The 19,916-nt window shown below is 61.7% G+C and overlaps 2 protein-coding genes and 1 long non-coding RNA gene across 4 annotated transcripts in view; 1 reads left to right on the top strand and 2 right to left on the bottom strand.

Moving 5' to 3' along the window:
• Nucleotides 1-19,916, bottom strand: part of SCLT1 (sodium channel and clathrin linker 1) — a 243,932-nt gene that overhangs the window by 105,135 nt on the left and 118,881 nt on the right. The window lies entirely within an intron of this gene.
• LOC132534770 (uncharacterized) lies at nucleotides 177-3,292 on the bottom strand. Of its 2 annotated transcripts, none has more exons than XR_009546486.1 (3): nucleotides 3,014-3,292; nucleotides 2,261-2,319; nucleotides 177-437 (listed from the first exon to the last, which is right to left on the bottom strand). It is a non-coding gene; the product is annotated as an uncharacterized LOC132534770 (long non-coding RNA). The 2 variants fall into 2 exon arrangements; XR_009546487.1 differs by lacking the exon at nucleotides 3,014-3,292 and adding an exon at nucleotides 2,843-2,908.
• On the top strand, nucleotides 4,660-19,808 carry LOC103113607 (La ribonucleoprotein 1B). The gene is made up of 10 exons (XM_060179087.1): nucleotides 4,660-5,055; nucleotides 10,313-10,371; nucleotides 11,293-11,352; nucleotides 14,323-14,473; nucleotides 15,479-15,619; nucleotides 16,389-16,532; nucleotides 17,299-17,464; nucleotides 18,447-18,591; nucleotides 18,690-18,864; nucleotides 19,329-19,808. The coding sequence occupies exons 1-10, from the start codon at nucleotides 4,815-4,817 to the stop codon at nucleotides 19,346-19,348; spliced, it is 1,302 nt and encodes a 433-aa protein (XP_060035070.1). The 5' UTR covers nucleotides 4,660-4,814; the 3' UTR covers nucleotides 19,349-19,808.

The raw sequence follows: 19,916 nt of genomic DNA, 5'->3' as shown, positions 1-19,916 counted from the left end.
CTGCTGGACATACACTGCACTGGCCCAGACCCGCAGGTGAGGAGCAGCTCTCCAGGGGGCTGCAGACGCCTGTTGGAATCGCCAAGGCCCGGTCTCAACCGCACCGGAGTCTGGGCCCGCCGCCCCCGTCCAACGAGAGTGGGAGTCTGGGTGAGGGCATGTCCCATCCCGCGGGACCTTCAACGTGGGTTAACCTAGGAGAGGGAGTGAGGACAAGGAAAGAAGGGAGAGGGAAGGGGACAAGACACGCGAGAGAAGTGAGACAAGTCAAGATTCCCATCAAGTCTGTTTATTAGCACCAAAGATGCTGCTTTTAAGGCCAGGGCAAGGGGGGAGTTAGCAGCTGGGGACTGTTGATTGAAGTGGTGTGTTGTCATGGTTATCTGGAAGGTCCTGGGTGATTCATGGGGAGGTGGAGTTGGGAGACAGAAACTTATCTTGTCTGTGAACAAAGGCTCTAAGGTGTAAAGAAGCAGGAACTTCACTTTTAAGCAAGGCCGTCTGTGAACAAAGACGCTGTGGTCATGCCAATAGCAACCTTGAGGGCACATGTGGCTCCCCACAAGGGCAGTCACACTGTCAGCTGCTGGGCGCAGGTTGGTGACCAGGGGACAGGCCAGGGTTATTGCTGGGGCTCGGTGAATCCACTGCTCCTGGAGGCCAGTTTTTCCCTTTTGTTGCCCTGGTTGTTGTAGCCTCGTGGTTATTATTGTTATTGTTGATGTCGTTCATTGTCGGATAGGACAGAGAGAAATGGAGAGAGGAGGGGGAGAGAAAGACAGACACCTGCAGACCTGCTTCACCACCTGTGAAGCGACTCCCCTGCAGGTGGGGAGACGGGGTTCGAACCGGGATCCTTATGCCGGTCTTTGTGCTTTGCGCCACCTGCGCTTAGCCCTCTGCACTACAGCCCGACTCCCGTAGTTGTTATATTTTTTGTTATTGATGCCGTTGTTGACACTTCGCTAAATGACATATCTTCAGAACATTTGCTTGTCAAATTACACTATAAGAATAATCAAGGGGGAGTCGGGCGGTAGCGCAGCGGGTTAAGTGCAGGTGTCACAAAGCACAGGGACCAGCATAAGGACCGGTTCAAGCCCCCGGCTCCCCACCTGCAGGGGAGTCGCTTCCCAGGCGGTGAAGCAGGTCTGCAGGTGTCTGTCTTTCTCTCCTCCTCTCTGTCTTCCCCTCCTCCCTCCATGTCTCTCTGTCCTATCCAACAACGACGACAACAATAATAACTACAACAATAAAACAACAAGGGCAACAAAAGGGAATAAATAAAATAAATATTTTTAAAAAATTAAAAAAAAATATCAAGGGAGTTGGATGGTAGCGCAGTGAGTTAAGCGCAGGTGGCACAAAGCACAAGGACTGGCATAAGGATCCCGGTTCGAGCCCCCGGCTCCCCACCTGCAGGGGAGTCGCTTCACAGGTGGTGAAGCAGGTCTGCAGGTGTCTGTCTTTCTCTCCCCCTCTCTGTCTTTCTCTTCTCTCTCCATTTCTCTGTCCTATCTAACAATGATACATCAATAACAACAACAATAATAATTACAACAATAAAACAAGGGTAACAAAAGGGAAAATAAATATTTTTAAAAAGAGAAAGAACCTTGGGTCGGTGGTGGTGCACCTGGCTGAGTGCACATGTTGCGAAGACATAGGTTTAAGTGTCCCCGGTCCTCACCTTGCAGGGGAAAGCTTCATGAGTGGGGAATAGGGCAGCAGGTGTATGTCTCTCTACCTATCTCCCCCTACCTTCTCGATTTCTGGCTGTCTCTATTCAATATAAAGATAATAATATAAATATATATATATATATTCTTTTAAAAAGAGGGGAAAAAAGGGGGTCGGGAGGTGGCGCAGTAGGTTAAGCGCATGTGGCGCAAAGCTCAGGGACCGGTGTCAGGATCCCGGTTCGAGCCCCCGGCTCCCCACCTGCAGGGGAGTCGCTTCACAGGCGGTGAAGCAGGTCTGCAGGTGTCTGTCTTTCTCTCCCCTTCTCTGTCTTCCCCTCCTCTCTCCATTTCTCTCTGTCCTATCCAACAACGAACAACATCAGCAATGGCAACAATAACCACAACGAGGCTACAACAAGGGCAACAAAAGGGGGAAAAAATGGCCTCCCGGAGCAGTGGATTCATGGTGCAGGCACTGAGCCCAGCAATAACCCTGGAGGAAAAAAAAAAAAGAGCCAAGCAATGACTGTTTCAAGTTTTCAAAAAAAAAAAAGGGGGGGGGCCGGGTGGTGGCACACCTGGTTGAGTGAACGTGTTACAGTGCAGAAGGACCCAGGTTTGAATCCCTGGCCCCCATCTGCAGGGAGAAAGAGAGAGAGAGAGAGACGAAAACCTCAGGTAGGGGGGGCAGCATAATGGTTATGGGGAAAAACTCCCCTTCCTGAGTGAGGCTCTGAAGTCCCAGGTTCAGTCCCCTGCACCATCATCAGCCAAGCTGAGCAGAGTTCTGAATTCTCGTGAAAATAAAACAAAATATACTTAAAAAGAAAGGAAACATCAGACAGGTTAAGAGGGGGTTAATTCCCTGCATAAGAAGCCCATAAAAGGGCCAGGCAGTGGCGGTCAGCTATTTCCATGCTCAGGCTCAGATTCTGGGGAGAGATGAGGGGAGAGGGCTTGCTGGGCATTGAATCTGGGGCCTCAAAAGCGTGGGACCAGACATAACCATTAGGTTGTCTCTCCAGAGCCTCATCTATTTGTCCCCTTCCTGTCCGTCTGTCCCCCAGCTCTGCTCTCAAATGAGGCTGGCTGGGGGCACTGAGATGTTAGGGACCCCCACCCCCGCCGGCTGGAGTACGGCGCTGAGGCAAGAGCTAAACCCGAGCAGGCTGGACAGACGGACTGGGCCACGCTGCGGGGTGGGGCGTCAGCAGCTGGACCTCAGAGCCAGCCCCCCCACCCAGGAGGAGCCCCGACAGTACCGGACCAGCACCCCAGAGCCCCCAGCCCCCCAGCCGCCCCCAGCCCCCACAGCAGGCCAGGTTCCTGACCTCCCACTGGCGGTCGGGCGCCGTCGGGGCGCGGGGTCCAGGCCTGTGCGGGGGAGACCCGGTCTGGAGGGTGGTCGTGCAGTCGGAGCGCCGAGGGTCTGTCTGGGGGTGGTCGGGGGCGGGCCTGGGTGCACTGGGAGGGGGCGGTCACGAGGGGCGGCCTGGGGGCGGCTAGGCTTTGTGGGGGCCGGTGCTGGGTGTGGTCTGTGGGGCGGCTGGGTGCTGCTGAGTGCCGGTGGGTGCGGCTGGGTGCTGGTGGGTGCGGCTGAGTGCTGCTGGTTGCTGGTGGGGTCTGGTGGGTGCGGCTGGGTGTTGGTGGGTGCTGGTAGGTGCTGCTGAGTGCTGGTGGGTGCGGCTGGGTGTTGGTGGGTGCTGGTGGGTGCTGGTAGGTGCTGCTGAGTGCTGGTGGGTGCAGCTGGGTGCTGTGGGTGTTGCTGGATGCTGTGGGTGCTGGGTGCTGCTGGGTGCAGCTGGATGCAGCTGGGTGCTGTGGGTGCATTTGGGTGCTGTGGGTGCAGCTGGGTGATGAGAGTGCAGCTGGGTGCTGGGGGTGCAGCTGGGTGCTGTGGGTGCATTTGGGTGCTGGGGGTGCTGTTAGGTGATGCTGGGTGCTGTGGGTGCTGGGTGCTGTGGGTACTGCTGGGTGCTGTGGGTGCTGCTGGGTGCTGGGGGTGCTGCTGAGTGCTGGGGTGCTGCTAGGTGCAGCTGGGTGCCGTGGATGCTGAGTGCTGTGGGTGCTGGGTGCTGTGGGTACTGCTGCGTGTTGTGGGTGCTGCTGGGGCTGGGGGTGCTGCTAGGTGCAGCTGGGTGCTGCTAGGTGCATTTGGGTGCTGGGGGTGCTGTTAGGTGATGCTGGGTGCTGTGGGTGCTGGGTGCTGTGGGTACTGCTGGGTGCTGTGGGTGCTGCTGGGTGCTGTGGGTGCTGCTGAGTGCTGGGGTGCTACTAGGTGCAGCTGGGTGCCGTGGATGCTGAGTGCTGTGGGTGCTGGGTGCTGTGGGTACTGCTGGGTGTTGTGGGTGCTGCTGGGGCTGGGGGTGCTGCTAGGTGCAGCTGGGTGCTGCTAGGTGCAGCTGGGTGCTGTGGGTGCTGTGGGTTCTGCTGGGTGCTGGGGTGCTGCTAGGTGCAGCTGGGTGCTGGGGGTGCATTTGGGTGCTGGGGGTGCAGCTGGGTGCTATGGATGCAGCTGGGTACTGTGGGTGCTGGGTGCTGTGGGTGCATTTGGGTGCTGTGGGTGCAGCTGGGCGCTGTGGGTGCTGGGTGCTGTGGGTGCATTTGGGTGCTGTGGGTGCAGCTGGGTGTTATGGGTGCTGGGTGCAGCTGGGTGATGAGAGTGCAGCTGGGTGGTGGGGGTGCAGCTGGGTGCTGGGAGTGCATTTGGGTGCTGGGGGTGCTGTTAGGTGATGCTGGGTGCTGCTGGGTGCTGTGGGTGCTGCTGGGGCTGGGGGTGCTGCTAGGTGCAGCTGGGTGCTGTGGGTGCATTTGGGTGCTGGGGGTGCAGCTGGGTGCTATGGATGCAGCTGGGTACTGTGGGTGCTGGGTGCTGCTAGGTGCAGCTGGGTGCCGTGGGTGCTGGGTGCTGGGTGCTGTGGGTGCGGCCCGGGCGGGCGCCCGTGTAGCCGCGAGGTGCGGCAGGTGAGCGCGCGCCGGCCGTTGGTGGCGGCTGAGCGGGAGGCGGACGCGGCGGTGGCGGCGGCCGGGCTGTCGGGTTCGCTGCCCCCCCGGGCCGGCGGGCGTCGGAGCCCCGGCGGAGACTCGGGCTGGGCCCCCGGCCCCCGCGCCTGGCCCCGCGGCCCCCGCCCCATGGCCGAGCCCCCCTCGAGCGCGGGGGCTCGGGGGGAGCCGTCGGCGGTGCGGGGCCGCAGCGTGCCCCAGGCGGCCCTGGCCGTGCGACCCCTGGCGCTGCCCCCGCCGCCCCCCGCCCCCGCCCCCGCCGCGCCCGGCCCCGACGGCGCGCCCCCGCCGCCCAAGGACAACCCCTGGGCCCGCAAGCCGCCCGCGCCCCGGCCCGACACCCCGCCCGACGGCGACGGCGACGATGCAGGTGAGGGGCCGGGGGAGGGGCGCATAGGTCGGGGGAGGGGCGCACAGGTCGGGGGAGGGGCGCACAGGTCGGGGGAGGGGCGCACAGGTCGGGGGAGGGGCGCACAGGTCGGGGGAGGGGCGCACAGGTCGGGGGAGGGGCGCACAGGGAGGAGGAGGGGCGCACAGGTCGGGGGAGGGGCGCACAGGTCGGGGGAGGGGGCGCACAGGTCGGGGGAGGGGGCGCACAGGGAGGAGGAGGGGCGCACAGGCCGGGGGAGGGGTGCACAGGTCGGGGGAGGGGCGCACAGGTCGGGGGAGGGGCGCACAGGGAGGAGGAGGGGGCGCACAGGTCGGGGGAGGGGGCGCACAGGTCGGGGGAGGGGGCGCACAGGTCGGGAGAGGGGCGCACAGGGAGGAGGAGGGGCGCACAGGTCGGGGGAGGGGCGCACAGGTCGGGGGAGGGGTCGCACAGGTCGGGAGAGGGGCGCACAGGGAGGAGGAGGGGCGCACAGGGAGGAGGAGGGGCGCACAGGGCAGAGGAGGGGCGCACAGGTCGGGGGAGGGGCGCACAGGGCAGAGGAGGGGCGCACAGGTCGGGGGAGGGGCGCACAGGTCGGGGGAGGGGGCGCACAGGTCGGGGGAGGGGCGCACAGGGAGGAGGAGGGGCGCACAGGTCGGGGGAGGGGCGCACAGGTCGGGGGAGGGGGCGCACAGGTCGGGAGAGGGGCGCACAGGGAGGAGGAGGGGCGCACAGGTCGGGGGAGGGGTCGCACAGGTCGGGAGAGGGGCGCACAGGGAGGAGGAGGGGCGCACAGGTCGGGGGAGGGGTCGCACAGGTCGGGGGAGGGGCGCACAGGTCGGGGGAGGGGCGCACAGGTCGGGGGAGGGGGCGCACAGGTCGGGAGAGGGGCGCACAGGGAGGAGGAGGGGCGCACAGGTCGGGGGAGGGGGCGCACAGGGAGGAGGAGGGGCGCACAGGTCGGGGGAGGGGGCGCACAGGGAGGAGGAGGGGCGCACAGGTCGGGGTGGGGCGCACAGGTCGGGGGAGGGGCGCACAGGTCGGGGGAGGGGGCGCACAGGTCGGGAGAGGGGCGCACAGGGAGGAGGAGGGGCGCACAGGGAGGAAGAGGGGCGCACACGTCGGGGGAGGGGGCGCACAGGGAGGAGGAGGGGCGCACAGGGAGGAGGAGGGGCGCACAGGGCAGAGGAGGGGCGCACAGGTCGGGGGAGGGGCGCACAGGGCAGAGGAGGGGCGCACAGGTCGGGGGAGGGGCGCACAGGTCGGGGGAGGGGGCGCACAGGTCGGGGGAGGGGCGCACAGGGAGGAGGAGGGGCGCACAGGTCGGGGGAGGGGCGCACAGGTCGGGGGAGGGGGCGCACAGGTCGGGAGAGGGGCGCACAGGGAGGAGGAGGGGCGCACAGGTCGGGGGAGGGGGCGCACAGGTCGGGAGAGGGGCGCACAGGGAGGAGGAGGGGCGCACAGGTCGGGGGAGGGGTCGCACAGGTCGGGGGAGGGGCGCACAGGTCGGGGGAGGGGCGCACAGGTCGGGGGAGGGGGCGCACAGGTCGGGAGAGGGGCGCACAGGGAGGAGGAGGGGCGCACAGGTCGGGGGAGGGGGCGCACAGGGAGGAGGAGGGGCGCACAGGTCGGGGGAGGGGGCGCACAGGGAGGAGGAGGGGCGCACAGGTCGGGGTGGGGCGCACAGGTCGGGGGAGGGGCGCACAGGTCGGGGGAGGGGGCGCACAGGTCGGGAGAGGGGCGCACAGGGAGGAGGAGGGGCGCACAGGGAGGAAGAGGGGCGCACACGTCGGGGGAGGGGGCGCACAGGGAGGAGGAGGGGCGCACAGGTCGGGGGAGGGGCGCACAGGTCGGGGGAGGGGGCGCACAGGTCGGAGGAGGGGGCGCACAGGTCGGGGGAGGGGCGCACAGGGCAGAGGAGGGGCGCACAGGTCGGGGGAGGGGGCGCCTGATGGTCCAGGGGTGGGGGGAGGGCCGGGGCGCCTCGGCGGCGGGGCTGCACGGGTCCTCCCAGGCGGGCGCGGGTCCCGGCAGGTGGGGTGCGCCCCCCATCCCCGCAAGACCCCGGTGCCAGCTGCAGGGCGCCCTGGGGTGCTGTTGGCGGTGAGGCCGGCCTGTCTGCTGGGGAGTCGGGCTGCGGGATGTCGGGCTGCGGGATGCTGGCGGGGTGCCTGGCCCTCTGCCTGCACCCGAAGCTGCCCCAAGCAAGGACTGGGTGTCCCAGGGTGGGGACAGTGCGGCTCAGGGAACCTTGACGTCAGAGCCGCGCTCAGCTCTGCTGGTGCTGGGGACTGAACCTCGGGCTGCCGAGCCTTTTTGCAAAGCCATTTTCTCTTTCTTTCTCTCTCTCTTCCCTTCTCTTTTTATTTTTATTTATTAATGACAAAGATAGAAGAGAGAGAAAGAACCAGACATCACTCTGGTACCTGTGCTGCTGGGGATTGAACTCAGGACCTAGTGTCTGAGAGACCAACGATTTACCCACTGCGCCACCTCCCAGACCACTTTTTTTTTTTTGCCAGAGCACTGCTCAGCTCTGGCTTATGATGGTGTAGGGGCTTGAACCTGGGGCTTTGGAGCCTCGGGCCTGAGAGCCTGTTTGCATAACCATTATGTTGTCTACCCTACACCCCAAAACAATCTCTCTGTCTGCCTGACTGTGAAATTTACCTTTAATATTATTAGATAGGACAGAGAGAAATTGAGAGAGAAAGAGGCACCTGCGGCTTGAAGCTTTCCCCTGCAGGTGGGGACCAGGGGCTTGAACCCGGATCCTTGCATGTGCCCCCTGACTGCCAAGAAGTGAGAGAAACTGCACCGCTCGGGTGCAGGTAGAGACAGGGCCTGGTGCTGGGGAGTCCACGCGTCAGCTAGGGGTGGGGGGACGTGGTGTGACAGGGTTTAAAGCTGTTTTTAATTGTGTATTTCACTTATTTTAATTCATTTTTCATTAGAGACAGATAGCCCAAGGGAAAAGGGAGCAAGGCCTGCACCCCTTCTTCACTGCTTGTGAAGCTTCCTTCCTGCACGTGGGGTCTGGGGGGCTTGAACTTGAGGCCCCAGGCAGGAGCAGAACCCCTGTGCTGTCTCCCCTTCCGGTCTAAAGCTGCCTGCGGGGCTGGGACCCAGGGCCGCAGGCGCGCAGCTGGCCCTCTGGCAGAGCCCAGGCCAGCACTTGGGGAACGGGGTCTCCCAGGGGTGCAGGGACGGCCTAGGGGTGCCTTCCTGGAGCTGGGGCTGGGGGTGCTGCTGCTGCCCAGCAGATAAGCCCCCCACCCCCACACCCAGCCTCGCCGTTGCTGTCATGTTCGTTCGGGGTGTGGCTCGCCGGTTAAGCTGAACTTTTTATTTGTTGCCGGTTCTGCCCTGGCCTAAGGTGGTGCCTGGGACTGAGCTCGGCCTAAGAGCCTCGGGCATGGGGTCTTTTGCATAACCACTGTGCTATCTCCCAGCCCTAGTTATTACTAACACTACTAGTTGCCCAGAGTCCTGCTCAGCTCCGGCTTAAGGTGGGCTGGGGATTGAACCTGGGACGTCGGAGCCCCACGGTGCTGCCTCGCCCTGCGCTCCACTCCCGTCCTGACCCGGCCTACATCAGCTCACCTCCACTCCTCAGGGAGACGCGGGGCTGGCAGGCTTGGCCCTGAGCTGCTCCGAGTCCCAGGCCCTGCTTGCAGGTGATGTTCCACTGTGAGGGGAGGTGGGGGCTGATACCCAGGGTGGGCTGAGGGCTCATCTAGTGTCTGCCCCCTCACTGGACAAGGACCCCCGCCTTGAAGACTGGCTGCCGCTAGCGTTGCGGTCATACAGTGGCCTTCATCCTTGAGGCGCCGAAGGCGCCAGGTTCAATCCCCAGCGTGCCACCTTCAGCCAGAGCAGAGCACAGTGACTGTCAGGACCGCTGGGGGTGGGGGGAATGTCCTGCACTTTTCTTCACCGCCTGTGAAGCTTCTCCCCTACAGGTGGGGAGCCGGGGCCTTGAGCCCGGATCCTTGTGCTTCTGCACCATGTGCGCTTAACCGCCCGGCCCCCTTCTTTACCAGTGGAGCTAAGCACCTTTTCCTGCTTGGCTGGGAGAGAGACAGCACCGCTGAACTCAGCGTAAGGTGGCTTCCGGGTTTGAACCTGCAGCCTCAAGGGCCCAGGACTGTGTTCATGGTGCTGAAGGGCTGGGGGGCGGTGGCTGGTCTGGCTGGTCCCTTCCCGCAGCCCCAGACAGCTCTGGGCGGGCAGCAGAGAAGCCCCATGGGGCTCTGCATGTGTGGGGACCTGCCTTCCACTTTGGAGAAGTCTCCCAGATGCTGTATATTGTAGAACTAACTCTCTCGTTGTAGCTGGGGTTTCACTGACATATTTTGAGGGGAGCCTGGGGCTTGAACCGGGATCCTTATGCCGGTCCTTGTGCTTTGTGCCACGTGTGCTTAACACGCTGCACTACGCCTGACTCCCTTTTTTTTTTTCTTTAACCAGAGCACTGCTATGGTGGTGCGAGGGATTGAACCTAGGACTTTGGAGCCTCAGGCAAGGGAGTCTCTGCATAACCTTTATGCTGTCTAAACCCCCCCCCCCCCCCATTTCTTGTCCTCTTGTCCTCGCTCTTATTCTGCCTTAGAGATTTGTCCCTGTGCTCTCCTCCGGGGAAGGGGAGTGGGCTGGCGTCAGAGCCTGCACCCTGTGCTCTTAGAGGTCAGGGGCCGTTTGTCCGGGCTAGAGCAGCCTGGCTGCAGTCTGTTCCCATCAGCCCCCGGGCCCTGAAAAGTGGCCTGTCGGTGGCCGGGACTCCCACGTTCTTTCTGCTCTGGCCACCCCTGGGCCCCGCATCCTGGAATGGTGTGTCTGATTTTCTACGTGGACGGACCGGGCCAGGGAGATGCCGGGAGGCTTCTGTGAGCCTCTGCACAGACCTGTGGTTCTGTTTGGGGGGCTTGAGTCTAGGTATCCCCAGCCTGCCGCCCAGACGTGTTTACAAGGCTGTCCTGAAGCTGAGCGCTCGCCCCCCGTGTGGATGTAACTGGACGGGAAAGGGGCCCGGGAGTGGGGCCTCCGCAGGCACGCCCCGTGCCCACCTGCTCTCGTCCTGGAGGAAGATGGCGCTCGGGCTGCGTGTCAGCTTCCTGATTTGAAGGCTGCCCCCCCTAACGTACAGGCGGCCCCTTGTCGGGACCACTGAGCTGGCCACACGGTGGGCCGCCCTCCCTGGGGAGCAGCTCTCAGCTCCAGATGAGTCTTGGTAAACACTTTCTTTTCTTTTTTTCAGATCTCGGGTCCCCCCAAAGTGTAAAAGCTGGAAAATTCAAGACAAAGAAATCCAACAAGGTATGCCCCCTCCACAAAACAGTCGGTTTAAACTATCCTTTACTGAGAGAGAGAGGGAGGGAGGGAGCGGCAGGTTGAGGGCAGCCTCCCAGGCCACTGTGACACAAGCTGACTGTGTGGGCTCTGGGCCTTTCCGGCAGGCCCTGCCGTCAGCTCACCAGGCCGTGTTCCAGCTGCCACACTGAGTTAGCGCCACAGGCAGCCCACTATTCTGTCTGCTCAGGGTCACCACAGAGTGCTGGTCTCTGGGTCTCTCGACCAAAAATACTCTTATTTCTGCTTGAAGAAACTTTGGGGGGGGGGGGCCTGTGAGACCAGGTGATGGCTCACCTGATCGAGCTCACGTTATAATGAGCAAAGACTCGGGTTCGAGTCCTCGGTTCCCAGCTTCAGGGGGAAAGTTTTTCAAGTGGTGAAACAGGGTTGCAGGTGTCTCTCTGTCTCTAAAAGAAAAAAGGTCAGTGCCGTGGCTATATAACAAAGAAACTTTTAGGTGATTTTGATAAGTGCCCGAGTTTAACTGTTGAAGGGTTGTTGTTTGTTTGTTTGTTTTGTTTTGTTTTTACCAGAACACTGCTCTACTGGCTTATGGTGGCGCAGGGGGAATTGAACCTGGGACTTCGGAGCCTCAGGCATGAGAGTCTGTTTGCATAAGCATTATCCTATCTATGCCCCACCCAAAGGGAGATGTTTTAAAACTGCTTTCCTTTTCAGAAAGTATAAAAATATTTTCCTTATATATTTTGGATAGACACAGAAGTTGAGGGAGGAGGAAGGAGAGAGACCTCCATCCCGGCTTCACCACTCATGAAGCTTCCCCCAGCAGGTGGGGACCGGGGCTCAAACCCGCAGCCTTGCACATGGTGACATGTGCGCATAACCCTGACCCCACAGACATGACGCTTTCTTACCGTTTCTTAGGCCAGTGACTTCAGCGACATGGCGAACTGGCCGACCCCCAGTGAGCTGGTGAACACAGGCGTGAGTATTTCTCTGCCCCTGCCCCCGCCCCACCCCTGCATGCATGCACAGCTGGTTGAGAAAATTGAATTGACCAGACCAGCGGGGCCCTCCTCCTTTTGGGGGTGGGTGGAGGTGGACGCCTGGGTGCCTGCCTGCCTGCCAGGGTGAAGGCACACTGAGGCTGATAGACCTCTGGGGGTGCTGGTTGTGCCTCCTCCCCCCTCCCCCACACCACACACACTTTGCTGTGTCACTGCTGGCGCCCACACGTGCATACATGGGGGTCAGTCTTAACACGAGCAGAGTCCTGGACACGCTTCTAGACTGCCCTGGCACAGGAGTCTGTCTGCTCCTGGGCTTCCTTCCAAGTCACTCACATGGGCCAGAGACAGCCCGCTGGGCAGAGCCCCTGCCTGGCCAGGCATGTGCCCCAGGCTCAGTCTTGGCACCACGTGAGAGTGCCCTGGGAACCTCCGGTGAATCTCTCTTTTAATAATCTTCATTATTTTTATTTATTGGATAGAGACAGGTTGATGGGGGGAGATAGGGAGAGAGATAGAGACACCCGCAACCCTGCTTCACCACTCACAAAGCTTCCCCCTCTGCGGGTGGAGACTGGGCCTTAAACCTGGGTCCTTACACAATATGGCGTGTGTGCTCAGTCAGACGCAGACGCACCACCACAGTGTGAGGCTTTGGTTCCGGAGAAGCAAACAGGACCCAGGGTTGCCAGCCCCTCTGTGGGCTGCTCTTTCTCTTTTTTAATATATGTCCTATGTATTGGAAAGAGCTCGGGAGTCAGTCAGCATCATGGTTCTGCAAACAGACTCTTGTGCCTGAGGCTCTCAGGTCCCAGGTTCAATCCCAAGTACCACCATCAGCCAGAGCTGAGCAGTCTTTCTTTAGCTCTCTCTTTCTCATTAAGATAATTATAAATTATTTAAAGAGGGGCCGGGTGGTGGCACACCTGGTTGAGCACACATGTTACAATGCACAAGGACCTGAGTTCAAGCCCCCGGTCCCCATCTGCAGGGGGAAAGCTTTGTAAGTGGTGAAGCAGGGCTGCAGGTGTGTGTCTCTCCCTCTCTATCACCCCCTTCCCTCTCTATATCTGGCTGTCTCTATTCCAATAAATAATAAAAGATAATTCAAAAATATTTTTAAAAATTATTAAAGAGAAAAATTCAAAAAGAGAAAGGGAGTTAGGCAGTGGTGCACCTGGTTAAGTGCATACATTACAGTGTGCAAAGGTCCTGGGTTCAAGCCCCAGGTCCCCACTTGCAGGAGGGAAGCTTCACAAGTGTTGAAGCAGGGTTGCTGGTGTTTCCCTACTCCTCTTTGGATTTCTGGCTCTGTCTATCCAATAAATAAATTAATGTAATTAAAATGTAAAAGGCTTTAGACAAGAGAGAGAATGGGGAAGACCCTGAAGCCTGCTTCGCTGCTCATGAAGCTTCCCCCAGGCAGGTGGGGGTTGGGGGTTTGAACCCCAGTCCTTGTGCCTGGTAACAGGTGTTCCACTGCCCAGCCCTGGTCTCTCTCTTTTTTTATGTTGTCACTTTATTTTTTTCAGCAGAGCCCTGCTCAGCTCTGGCTTATGGTGGTGCGGAGCATTGAACCTGGGACTTGACAGAGCCTCAGGCATGAGAGTCTGTTTGCATGACCATTATGCTATCTACCCCTGCCCTGGTCTCTGTCTTTTTAAAGATTTTTTTAATTGCCTCCAGGGTCTCGCTGGGGCTGGGGCTGGGCTTGGTGCCGGCACTGTGAAGCCACTGCTCCTGCCAGCCATTTCCCCCATTTTATTGGACAGGACAGAGAAATTGAGAGGGAGAGAGAAAGACACCGGCAAACCTGCCTCACCGCTTGTGAAGTGTCCCCCCTGCAGGTGGAGGTCTGGGGGCTCAAACCCAGATCCTTGTGCTTCATATCATATGCACTTGAACCAGCCAGGTGCACCACCACCCACCCCTCTAGTTTTTTTTAAAGATTTTTTTCTCTCTCTCTCTTTTTTTTTTTTTTACCAGCGCACTGTTCAGCTCTGACTTATGGTGGTGCAGGGGATTGAACCTGGGACTTTGGAGCCTCAGGCTTGGCAGTCTGTTTGCAGAACCATTATGCTATTTACCCCATCCTTTTTTTTTTTTTCTTCCTCCAGGCTTATTGCTGGGCTCGGTGCCTGCACCATGAATCCACCGCTCCTGGAGGCCATTTTTTCCCCCTTTTGTTGCCCTTGTTGTAGCTTCGTTGTGGTTATTATTATTGCCCTTGTTGACGCAATTCGTTGTTGGATAGGACAGAGAGAAATGGAGAGAGGAGGGGAAGACAGAGAGGGGGAGAGAAAGACAGACACCTGCAGACCTGCTTCCCCGCCTGTGAAGCGACTCCCCCGCTGGTGGGGAGCTGGGGGCTCGAACCGGGATCCTTGTGCCGGTCCTTGTGCTTTGCGCCACGTGCCCTTAACCCTCTGCGCTACGTACCACCTGGCTCCCTGGCCCTTCTATTTTCTGTGTGCAGGGGAATCCGGCTTGGAGCAGTGAAAACCCAGTGGTGACCAAGCAGAGGTGGCAGTCCCGCTGTGGCTTGCTTGCAGGGCAGGTGTTCTTCTCCATGACTTTTTTTTTTTAATGTTTTTATTTATTACCTTTTGCTCTTGTTTTTTATCATTGTAGTTATTATTGTTGTTGTTACTGGTATCGTTGTTGCTGGATAGGACAGAGAGAAATGGAGAGAGGAGGGGAAGACAGGGGGGAGAGAAAGACAGACACCTGCAGACCTGCTTCACCGCCAGGGGCTCGAACCGGGATCCTTACTCAGGTCCTTACGCTTTGTGCCACCTGCGCTACCGCCCGGCTCCCCCTCCGTGACTCTTAACTCCGTGCATGTGGCTGGCTTGTCCCTCCCCAGCCTCCACCTGGGTGAAGGTTGCTTGTTCCTCTCTGTCCCCAGCCGGCGCCCCCGCTCACAGAGGCCGCCATCTCCTCACAGGGTCTAGGCGCCGGCCAAGGGAGCAAGAAGCCCGCGGGCAGGAAGGACAAGGACGACAAGCCGGAGAAGAAAAGCAGCGGGGAGGGCCGGGACGGCGCCACAGACAACGCCAGCGAGGACGAGGCCCAGGCCAGCGGGCAGCGCAAGCGAGGTCAGGCCTCACGCGGGGGCGGCGGGTGGCGCAGGGCCGAGGCAGGAGGGGCCGGGCATCACTTTGGTTGTGCTGGCCATCGGAAGTGGGGCTCCTCGCCTGCTCTTGGCTTCCTCAGTTAGAAGGGGGTTGCCAGGGACAGCAGCTCTGGCTCTTTGATTCCCACGGCGGGCTGGGGGCTCGGTCTGTGCGCCTGGGGCCCTGGGTTCAAGACCCCAGCACCACTGGGGGAGCTGCGAGCTGCTGCGGTGTCTCTGAGGTTAGCAGCGGGCTTCCGCTTGGACCTCGTTCGGGAGACTGAGAAGGTGGGGGGCGTCCCAGGAGGTTGGCCGGTCTGTTCTTGGCCCTGGGGTGCTGTCAGTGCCTGTGGTGTGAGCGGGCTGGGGGAGGGGAGGTGCCCCTCACTGCGGGGAGGCGGCCGAGGGGCACCGTGCCCACATACACAGGTGTGGAAGCCAATGTTGGAGCAATTAACATTACATTTACTTATTTATTCAGTGGGTAGAGACAGCCAGCGATCCAGAGGGAAGGGGAGATGGAGAGGGAGAGAGGGGGCCGGGCTGTGGCGCAGCGGGTTAAATGCACGTGGCGCGAAGCTCAAGGACCGGCGCAAAGATCCCGGTTCGAGCCCCTGGCCCCCCACCTGCAGGGGGATCGCTTCACAAGCGGTGAAGCAGGTCTGCAGGTGTCTGTCTTTCTCCCTCTCTGTCTTCCTTTCCCTCCTTTCTTGATTTCTCTCTATCCCAAAAAATGGAAGAAAATGGCCACTAGGAGCAGAGGGTTCGTAATGCAGGCACCGAGCCCCAGTGATAACCCTGGAGGCGAGAGAGAGACACCTGCAGCCCTGCTTCACTCGTGAAGTTTCCCCTCTGCAGGTGGGGACCAGGGCCTTGAACCTGGGTCCTTGGGCATGGCAGCATGTGCACCACTACCTGGTCCCCAAATAAGGGGTGGAGGTGGGGGTCCTCCCAGAGAGCTGACCCGCCGGCCCCCTTGTCCCCACAGCCACAAAGCAGCGCTGGGTCCCGCTGCTGCTGCAGGGCCTCCCCCCCGACAGCCAGGAGCGGCCCGGCTCTCGTGGGAGCCTCAGAGGACAACCAGAGGCCCCCCGGCCCCCGCACCCCGGCCGGAGGGGCGAGCCCCGTGGTAAGACCCCATCAACAGGGCGGACCGAGCCCTCGGGCTCCTCCCCTGCCCCCTCTGCGCAGACCACCCTCCCGTCCCTCCGCCGGTGGGGACCTGCCTGCGTGGGACTTCCTCCTCGGGCCTGTCACCTGCCCTCCCTCACCTGCTCACGGAAGTTCTGTCTGCCTGCAGGCCCCAGGCCCTGGGTGTCCGTCCTCTCCCTCTCCTTGTAGTTCATGTTTTCAGTTTTATTGCTTTGGATAGATAAACTGAGGGGAAGTGGCAGTGAGAGAGAGAGAGAGACCCCGACATTTGCAGGCCTGTTTCACCATTTGTGAAGCGTCCTCCCTGCAAGTGGGGAGTGGGGCTAGAACCCAGGGCCTTGCTCTTGGTAATGTGCGCCTAGCCGGGTCTGCCACCACTTGCCCCTGCAATCCATCTTTAAAGACGTTTGATTTGGTGTTGCTGAATGGGTCCAGCTGCCCACTCTGTGTTCCGAGAGATCGGGGGGCAGGCCTGGGGTGACCCCACGCCAAGGAGGCCACCCATAGGCCCATGGCGCCGCCTGGGTGTTGGCCCTCGGGGCTGCTCACTGATGAGGGAGAGACACCGGGCCATAGGCTCCTTGCATAGAGACCCTCGGGTGCCAGACTCGAACCCAGAACCTGGCAGTGAGGGGCGCAGTGCCAGTTCCCGCCGCCAGACAAGGCAGGACAGGTTAGGACGGGGACTGGGCCGGAGCCTCCCCAGTCGGTGCCCGCTGACGCCCCTCTCCCCCCTCTCCCTCCAGGCTGGCGGCGGGACCGGGAGCGGCGGGAGGACCAGGACGAGGTGTCCAGCGTGCGCAGCGAGGGGGGCACCGTGCGCGGGGGCTTCCGGGGCCGAGGCCGGGGGCGAGGCCGGGGGCGAGGCCGGGGCCGGGGATGCCCGCGAGGTGAGGACTGGGGGACCCCGGAGGACCCTATGCGGTGGGCCTAGGGCACCTGGGGTCCCGTGAGGGGGTGGGGGCTTCAAGTGGGAGGAGACCCCGTGAGGTGGGGGAGGAGACCCCTTGAAGATGGAGACCCCGTGAGGTGGGGTAGGAGACCCCATGAAGGTGGGATAGGAGACCCCTTGAACGTGGGGTAGGAGACCCCTTGAACGTGGGGGAGGAGACCCCTTGAACGTGGGGGAGGAGACTCCGTGAGGTGGGGTAGGAGACCCCATGAAGATGGGGGGAGGAGACCCCGTGAGGTGGGGGTAGGAGACCCCTTGAAGATGGGGGAGGAGACCTCGTGAGGTGGGGGTAGGGGACCCCGTGAGGTGGGGTAGGAGACCCCATGGAGGTGGGGTAGGAGACCCCATGAAGGTGGGATAAGAGACCCCGTGAGGTGGGGGAGGAGACCCCATGAAGGTGGGATAAGAGACCCCGTGAGGTGGGGGAGGAGACCCCGTGAGGTGGGGGTAGGAGACGCCTTGAAGGTGGGATAGGAGACTCCGTGAGGTGGGGGAGGAGACCCCTTGAGGTTGGGGATGAGACCCCTTGAAGGTGAGTGTAGGAGACCCCGTGAGGTGGGGCGAGGAGACCCCGTGAGGTGGGGTCGGAGACCCCTTGAAGGTGAGGGTAGGAGACCCCGTGAGGTGGGGTCGGAGACCCCTTGAAGGTGGAGTGGGCCCGTGGGGGGGGTCGCAGGGTGAATTGGCTGCCCCCACCCCCGCAGTGAGCTGGGACGCGCCCGGCCCCCGGGAGCAGGGGGAGCAGGCGCAGCGGCCCGAGGAGCCCGTGGGTGCGGGCGGCGGCGTGCTGTACTACTACGACGACGGGCGCGGCCTGCAGGTGTACCCCGTGGAGGAGGCGCTGCTCAAGGGCTACATCCGCCGCCAGATGTGAGTGCGGGGCGCAGGCAGCCCTGGGGTGGCGGGATGAGCCCCTCGGCTCACTCAGCTGTGCATCCTTGCGGGTGACTGCCGGCAAGGTCAAGGCCGGGGGTGAACCTGGGACCGCGGTGCTTCAGGCGTGAAAGACTTGCTTCATTTCTTTATTATTTTCCTTTTTGTTGCCCTTGTTTGTATTGTTTTGGTAGTTATTATTATTGTGGCTATTGATGTCGTCCTTGTTGGATAGGACAGAGAGAAATGGAGAGAGGAGGGGAAGACAGAGAGGGGGAGAGAAAGACAGACACCTGCAGACCTGCTTCACCGCCTGTGAAGCGACTCCCCTGCAGGTGGGGAGCCGGGGGCTCGAACCGGGATCCTTACGCCGGTGCCTGCGCTACTGCCTGACCCCCAGGCATGGAAGACTTTTAAAAAACATCATCTTTACTTATGTACTGGATAGAGACAGCCAGAAATCAAGAGGGGAGGGGAAGATAGGGAGAGAGACACCGCAGCCCTGCTCCACCACTCGAGAAGCTTTCCCCCTGCAGGTGGGGACTCGGGGCTTGAACCCGGGGCCTTGTGCACGGCAACATGCGCGCTCAGCCAGGTGCACCACCGCCCGGCCCCTGAAAACCTTTTACAAGTTTTACAAGGAGGGGCAGAGGGAGGTGGTCCGTGAGGTGGCAGGGGATGTAGCGTGAGACTTCCAAGCATGAGGTCCTGAGTTCGATCCCCGGCGGCACATGGACCAGAGTGATGTCTGGTTCTTTCTCCCTTCCTCTCTTTCTCACGAATAAACAATCTTAGAGAGCGAGCCAGAGAGACCCCTGCAGCCCCGCTTCACCCCTCGTGCAGGAGGGCTCGAACCCCTGTCCTGGCACTTGACGCACCCCGCTGAGTACGGCCCTGCCCGGCCCCCTGAAGCCTGTGTTCAGCCCTCGTGTGGGGTGGCCCTGGGGCGGCCCCGGACCCGCTGTCGCCTCCTCCGCAGAGAGTACTACTTCAGCACGGAGAACCTGGAGCGCGACTTCTTCCTGCGGAGGAAGATGGACCCTCACGGCTTCCTGCCCATCTCGCTCATCGCGGGCTTCCACCGCGTGCAGGCGCTCACCACCAACCTGGGCCTCATCTTGGAGGTGAGGGGTCTCCGCACAGAGGGGGCAGGGCGCACGGTGTGCGTGACGAGAGGACGGGCGGGCAGGCGGGCGGGCGGCTCACAGAGGCCTCTGTCCAGGCGCTGAAGGACAGCACGGAGGTGGAGATCGTGGAGGAGAAGATGAGGAGGAGGGTGGAGCCCGAGAAATGGCCCATCCCCGGGCCCCCCGTCCGCAGCGCCGGCCACCCCGACTTCTCCCAGCTCATTGACTGCCCCGAGTTCGTGCCCGGCCAGGCCTTCCGCGCCCACTCAGGTAACGGCCTCTCCCGGGCAGGCCGCTTGGCAGGCACCCGGGGGCAGCAGGGCCCCTAGAGGGCTCCCCACCCTCCACAAGGGCTCACCAGGCAGCGCAGGCTGCACACCCACGGGGGGCCTGGGTTTGAGCCCCCGCCACTGCCTGGGAGCCCCCCGCACGTGTCTTTAGGTCTCCGAGGAAAGAGAAAAGGAGTTTGAGAAGCAGTGATACCTTGCGTGTCAGAGCCTCCAGCAAGCCCTCGAGGCGGGGGAAGCCATGGGAGGGGTGGGGGGAGGGCCCGAGACAGCTCTGGGGTGCCGCCCCGCCCCTGTGGGCAGCCTGGTCCCCGGCAGGCTGGGCTGCTCCCCTCCCTCCGATTTCCTGAGCAGAAGACAGGGCGCCAGCCCGCAGGCAGGGCGCGGGGCGTCGGGGCTCGCGGAGGGGCCAGGCGGCCGTCCCGGCTCCCCGCCTGCCTCTCTCAGTCAGGGTGAGGATCTGCTGACACGCCCTGCCCTGCGTGGGCACTGGCTGGGGCCGCGCCAGCCCCGGAGCTACGAAGGAGCCCACGGACGTGCTCCCACCCGGCAGAGGCCGCCCGTGGGACGGACACGAGACAGACAGATAGCCGGGCTGCCCCACGGACACGGAGAGCTGCGACTGGGGGCGCTGCTGGCCGCAGCGGGGAGCCCGTGCCCGGCCCTCGGCGCCCCGTGGCAGCCCGGCCACCACCACCACCACCACCCGCCGGGCGTTTGTCAGGTCGAAGCAAAGGGACATATTTTTAGAGATTTATTACAAGAGAGGAAATGTATGTGATGTCTGATAATTTAAGTTAATTTATTGTATAAACGGGACCCAGGGTGAAGTTCTGGAGCTGCCTGTGAGCAGGCACCGAGGACACAGCTGGCACGGCACCCGGTCTCTGCTGTTTGCATTATTAATAAAATTGCCAGGAAAAAGCAGCTGTGCCCCGCCTCGCTCAGGGGTAGGACGCCCACAGCGCCCGCCGCCCCTCCAGGCCTCCCCCGGTGAGAAAATCAGCTCCAGCGGGCGTCTGCGTGGCGCCCACC

The sequence above is a fragment of the Erinaceus europaeus genome, chromosome 19, assembly GCF_950295315.1.
Source record: "Erinaceus europaeus chromosome 19, mEriEur2.1, whole genome shotgun sequence".
NCBI classification, from domain to species: domain Eukaryota; kingdom Metazoa; phylum Chordata; class Mammalia; order Eulipotyphla; family Erinaceidae; genus Erinaceus; species Erinaceus europaeus.
The sequence above is the reverse complement of the archived record's forward strand: the minus strand, read 5'-3'. Positions and strand labels throughout refer to the sequence as shown.